We start from the raw sequence: 6,242 nt of genomic DNA, 5'->3' as shown, positions 1-6,242 counted from the left end.
CAACAGATTAGCTGTGTCTGTTTGAACTTTTCGTTGCGGAGTTGTGATAAATAACCGGAATGGTGCAGCTGAACATTTTTCTCTCTCTCAGCGGACCTACTGGTCTTCATATTAACACAGTCCGGTGTTGTTATTAAAGATCTACTACTATAGTGTATACTCTACTACATAGCTACATACCTTTGGACACACTGCTGAGATGGCCTTTTAAGAACTCAGTATCCTGTATATTGATTTGCCATGATGGGAAGCTGAGGGTGCAACTCTGACTGAAGACAGGCTGCCTGCTTGAACTGAGATCCAACAAGTTCATGTTATTATTATTACTATGTAATCTCCATTGGAAATCCTCACAGAGAGTGAACCTGCAAACCAATGCTCCAAACCATCACCAACAAATACTCAAATGAAACACATGTTGTGATTAAATATTATTTAGCAACAAGAGGGGTTACTTTGTGGAACCACCCCTTTTAAAAGCCAGTGTTATACATTTGGCCTCAGTAATGATGAAATTAATGAGGGGTATTTGCTCCAGTGTCTGGTGGTGTGTAACATACATAACATCACCCCTGTGATTGCTCACTTGCCACACCCATGATTACCAATATTGACACTGAAGCCTCACATGCGCATGTCCGTGAGGATGCTGTGTGATGGGGGGGGGGGGGGGGGGGGTCCTCTCCTGTCTGCCTCCATTTATCTCACCTGCCTTGCCGCATGTGTGTGAATTGTATAGGAGCGAATTTGCAGGCAGATGCTAAGAGTGTGAAGTCGGTGAGGAATAATGCATTGAAGCATTTTTTTTTTTAAATCTCCGTGTCCATGCTTGATAATGTTGAGGCCCAGCCCTTTTCTTTCTGTGTGAAGCCGACCGGCTTCCTGTGTTTGTGCGGTTCTCAATCAAAGCCGCGTCAAGCTAGACAGAAGCAGGCAGGATGAAAACGGAAATAATCAGATTTGACTGTCAACATAAAATGAAATTGGACTTGTGTGTGTTTAGAATAACAAAACAGCTTGGGAACTTCATGATGGCATTTCTGCCAGGAGAGCAACTTGATATGGATTATATGAGCTTTTAAGAACTATATCAAAATTTTTATGTGAAGCATTCATAAAAATCAGCTCTATTGAGCAGTGCCTGAACTGAACAAATTATCTTGTTAATGTAAGTGGTGGAAAGTAACTGTATTTAGTAATCTAAGTAATGTACCCACATATTTAAGTTTTGTATTTAAATACAGTGTTGAAGTTTTTGTAGTCCTCATTTCATTATACTTTCTTCTTTTATGCTGTACTTACAAATTCAGATTTTTTAATACTAGCTATAATCAGCAAATTAATTATGATGCACAGTTATAAATTAAACCAGTAGTTCAAAAAAGAAAACCTGCCTTTACCAGATACAACATGAAAATCATGCTTACACGGTAATGCATCATTAATTATAATCCAGTACTGCAGTATATATAACACAGCTCTGCACAATGAGTATTTTTACTCTTTTACTTTAAGCATATTTAGCTCAATATACATTTCTTTAAATAAAGTTTTGATAGGAACAGCTTTCACTTGAGCGTGTTCAATCTGTGGTATTGCAACTTCTACCATGTTTAAGATGTCATTACTTCTTCCCTCTCTGGTGAATGTGAGCATAGTCTGATAAGCTGCATCCTTTGATTCCTTTTCAGTGTAATCCTGGATCCCATTTGCTTGGGAGGAATGAAAGTTGGTGGTGGTGGTGGGAGGGGGGGCTTTTATGCTGAAAGTCTGTAGCGGAAGTTAAAGATTTCGCGCCAGCTTGACACCCGTGGCACAGGCTGAGAGAGAGCGGACAGGGAGCCCGCTGCTGCCACCTCAACATGGAGTAGAGAGACCCCTGCATCTACTGCCGAGAAGCGGGTCCCACAGAGAGGAGTACGCGACGGCCTCTGTCTCGTTTATCCGCCGGCGAGCCCGCAAATGATCCAGCGGCAAACGTTTTTTTCGCAAACGCAAAGGAAAGCTCGGCTTTTATTTGAAAGATGGCGAACGACTCTCCAGCTAAAAGTCTAGTAGACATAGACTTGGCTTCATTGCGGGTGAGTGCTGCCGAACCGAGCCTGTGTGTGTGTGTGTGTGTTTTTTTTTTTTCCTGTTGTTTTGTCATCTTTTATTTCACCTTGCTCGATAAAACAACCCCCCCCCCAGCATGGCTGATATTTGCAAGTTTTAACCTGCTCTCCGGTGTCCCTTCTCGGGCTGAAGTGTTGGAAATGACCGCTGAGCCATAGCGAGGTGTTGCCAGTGTCTGGTTTTCCTTTGTTCGAGATGCATTTGGCATGTAGGGTAGACCAGGGCGCAACAGCTGGCTCACTGTGCACAGTGTTGTTTAGACATGAAAAACATTAACATCTTTTTTTTTTTTTTTTTTTTTTTAAATTTAATCTGAAATCTGTCCTTTTCTTTTCAGGATCCAGCTGGGATATTTGAATTGGTGGAGGTAGTTGGAAATGGCACCTATGGACAAGTATACAAGGTTGGTTGGAGGCGCAGTGCATGGCCTGTCCTGTTTTCACAGGGGAGGCTCAGCACAGCCAATGTTTCTTTTTTATTTTTATTTGTTTTTTTTTTTTTCCTTATCAAGTCTGGGAACAAAGAATCTGACATTAAAAACACTGCTGAGGTGCAGATGATGCGACCAGACATCACTGATGGCTGGAAGAAACAGATGTAATGTTGGAGTTTCTAGTAAGGGCAGTTTGTTTTTGGTATAAGTCTGATAAGCGCCTGTAAATTGTGCAGCTGGGAGTGTGTGTAAAGAGTGAATCAGACTAGTCTACAGTCTGATGCCTCACCGATCTTACATCACCTGTCTCACTGAAAAGTGGGTGAGGAGGCGAGGATGGAGAAACGATATCTGTCACCACACCAATGCTGACCTCATGTTTCTGGGTCTGTCTGCAGCTCCTTCATCTTTTTTTTTTTTTCTTGCTTTTCTTTTTTCTTCTTTAACAAAAACCAAATTCATATCCTGTTTAAATCAGGACGTTTCCACTCCAGCGGATGGGAATCCCACTCTCTGGGCCATCTGCTCCTGGTGTCACATTTCTCTGTTGAAAATTAACATCGCGGCTGTTGAAAGACATTGCCAAGGAGGGAGAGAGACAGCGAGCGCTCGTGTTGAAGTCAAAGATGTGGTCGTTGTGTTAGCCTTGGATCAGTGTCGACCTTATGTTGTAGCGGGCCTTGTTCTGCTGTTATTGTTGCACCTAGCTCGTCCATTTTGTTGCTTACTCCTGGATATGGTGGGTTAAGATTTGATAAGCACACATCCAGTTTGCACAGCACAGACTGTTAATAGGCTAGTACCAGCAGGCTAGCCAAAAAAACATCAATTTGCTTGGGCACTAAGCAGCAAGCTAAGCTGAGTATTTAATTCTAACAGCCCACAGTGCTCCAGTGACCTGCATTCAATCCCCCAGTGCACTGAACTCCCAGGATCCCCCCCCTCCTCCTCCTCCTGCGCCTCTGCTCACAGAGCGAACACATCTGCATGCATGTGCTCATAGGATCACCACACCTGAAATCAGCCCCGCGCCACGCAGAGAGGAAGAGCGGATGATTGTCACTGGGAAGTGCGATGCTTGCGCGCTATCTTCCCACCAGATGGTTCTGAGCCGGCCGTGTGGGACAGAGAATTACTGCTTCTCCCTCTTTTTTTTTTTTTTTTTTTTTGTCCCTTTTAATCTCTCGCTCCATTCACTGTCCAGTGTTAATTCTATTTGCGGGCGCTGCTGTGTGGGAATGGAGCTCGTGCGAGAGAGGGCCGTCAGATTAGCCTGCAGTTGACACAAAGACGTGGTCGTAACAGCCTGCACGAGATAAGCCAAACTGTCTGCAGTGAAGTCACCGCTCGCTGTGGCCTAACGCTGAAGCCCGCTGCAGCCGCCCCCCTCCTCCTCCTGTCGATCAGCTGTCGATCAGTGCGTCGCCTGTCATGTTAAACAAGTCAAATGAGCATGTGGCCTGCGAGCATGTGCAGTAGGAGTGTGGTGGTCGAGGGTGGGAGGGAGGGAAGGGGGTTTGGGGGAACTGGTAGAGGAGCAGCTGTCCAGTTCCAGACAGAACCTGCCCACTGCTCTCACAAAGCTGAGTTTGTCTCCTCACTCTTTTTTTTTTTTTTTTTTTGGGTCTCTCAGTCAACTCAGTCAGTCAGATCCACAGAAAGGAGGTGTTTGTCTGCAGGATTTCAAACGCCAACCGACTGAATAATCACAACAGCCCCCCAACTGAAAACGGGGTGGAGTTTCTTCCTCCCTCTGAGGCTTTTTCTGCTTTGTCAAGCACTCGGTCACAGTTTGCAAGGCCCCTTTTAGATAACACAATGTGACCAAGCTTCTTTCCTCTTTGATTTGTGGTGACTTTTGATTCCTTTGAGACATTTTTTTTTTTGTTTTTGTTATTTAAGGCTGACTATAGAAACCTGAATGCCTGGTCTTGTATTGAATTAAAAGTTAGATTTCACAATAAGAGTCAAATGCAGTTTTTGTATTGCATTGACAGCATCACAATAAGCCAGTCAAAATGTAATCACCTTCAGACAAGTCCTATTACTCATACATAAAGATCCTGTTATAAAGTGGAGATTATTTATTGATACTCAGAATTGGTTTTGAGGACATTTTGGCGCAAAAGGAGTCAGTTGTGTGGAAAAACAGCATCTAGACTAGAGGTAGTGAAATGATTGATTCCCCTGCATCTTGGACCTGTCCAGCACTGACAGCTGGCTTTGAGTATCTGCTCAGATTTGTAGCCATGTTCACTCAGACTTTGATGAGATAGTTCCTGATTTAAAGCATAATCTTGGCAAGTTTAGACTGTATTTTATTAAACAAAGTTATTACACTGCAGCTTGAGTTTTAAACATGTAATATCTGAGAACTTTGCTAAATGTAAAAAGTAGAAAAAATGTATATCTCTCAAAACAAAAAGTGTTGTTTTGATGTTGATCCTGAAACTCGGCTGTTATGATTTTGGCGCTAGTGTTGAAAAAAAGTCAAACAACACCTGCTGCGATTAAAGACCTATTAATGCTGTCCACAGAAACTCCACAAAAATCTATTTCTGTATCTCTGCCGCGCTGCTCTACTTGCAGCTTTACATTTTATCCCAGAAAATTAAAGAACGCGGCTGCTCTCTAAGACCTGAAATGCCATGTCAAGGTTCCTGTGGCCATGCTGGCTCTCTAGCTGCGCTCTGTGCCAAGCGGGCAGCCGTTGCCCCTGGAGGGGCGCCAGATTGCAGTCAACTTCTGAAAACACAGCACAGCAGAATTTGACTGACGGCCATGATGAAAATTACGTTATAGCTAAAAAGCCCTTTTTAAATCACTTGATTTTTGCCCCAGCCAGCTGGTTGATAGGAATGGAGGCCTGGATCTATAAGCAGATTGAACCCAGTTGTGTATCGTATTATTACCAAAGTGATTTATCAGTTTGAAAAGTGCTGCAGTCATGGAGAGAATTTATTACATAATTTTAATTTTTACCAGTAAAATGCTTTTGCTGGGTCGTAGCTGCAGGAACATGATCCCTCACATTGTATCTGGAGCCATATTCCTCTTTAGTTTAAAATAGTGCAGAAAATGCCATTAGTGCTTTTTTTTTGCTTTATAAACCTGCAATAAGACCATATCAGTCTCTCAGTTTCAAGTCTTAAGTTGTTTTAAAATAATGCATCTATATCCTCACTGCTCCTGCACTGCACAAAGAGGCTCTCTCTGAGTTCCTCCCCCTCCTTCATTCTTTTATCAGCTGGCTCTGGACCAGCTGGCTCGGTGGCCCATCTCAGGTGCCTCACACTGGATATGGGGATTAAAAAAAACAGAGAGAGTAAAGATAACACAGAAGAAGACATAATTCTTCAAATTGCGCATGGTATGCAGGGAAGATTCCCTCTGCTCTACAGAATGGCCATATATAGTCAGGCCTGAGGCACCGGAGCCCCCGTTGACCTGCTTCCCTGCCTGCTATGCATCCATGGGCCGTGCCAAGGCTGTGCCCACCATAGTTTTCATACTGAATTGACTGGATGCAGTGGTGACAATCACCAGCAAGGTGACGTGGCTGAAACGCCATAAGCACCAAATGGAAGTATGATCTCTTCAGCGGCCTCACTTGTTCTCCAGAACGTGATATCATTGGATGCTTCCAAAAATGAAGACAAATTTCCTCCAGTGAGCTAATCCAAGCTCAGCAGCT

At 43.5% G+C, this 6,242-nt stretch overlaps 1 protein-coding gene across 11 annotated transcripts in view; it reads left to right on the top strand.

Moving 5' to 3' along the window:
• The first annotated feature begins 1,785 nt into the window (after positions 1-1,785).
• Positions 1,786-6,242, top strand: part of LOC139609492 (mitogen-activated protein kinase kinase kinase kinase 4-like) — a 31,568-nt gene continuing 27,111 nt past the window's right edge. For 5 of the 11 annotated variants that reach the window (XM_071464181.1, XM_071464178.1, XM_071464177.1 and 2 more), the window contains exons 1-2: positions 1,787-2,081; positions 2,453-2,518. In XM_071464181.1, coding sequence (XP_071320282.1) covers positions 2,025-2,081; positions 2,453-2,518 — 123 coding nt within the window. In that variant the 5' untranslated portion in view covers positions 1,787-2,024. Of the gene's footprint in view, positions 2,082-2,452; positions 2,519-6,242 lie in introns of all 11 variants that reach the window. The other 6 variants (XM_071464183.1, XM_071464180.1, XM_071464176.1 and 3 more) reach the window with 3 other exon arrangements.

Source organism: Trachinotus anak, unplaced genomic scaffold (assembly GCF_046630095.1).
Source record: "Trachinotus anak isolate AG129_WGS33_773 ecotype Australia unplaced genomic scaffold, CSIRO_AGI_Tana_v1 ptg000026l, whole genome shotgun sequence".
In the NCBI taxonomy this organism is placed as follows: domain Eukaryota; kingdom Metazoa; phylum Chordata; class Actinopteri; order Carangiformes; family Carangidae; genus Trachinotus; species Trachinotus anak.
This window is presented reverse-complemented; position numbering and strand designations above follow the sequence as displayed.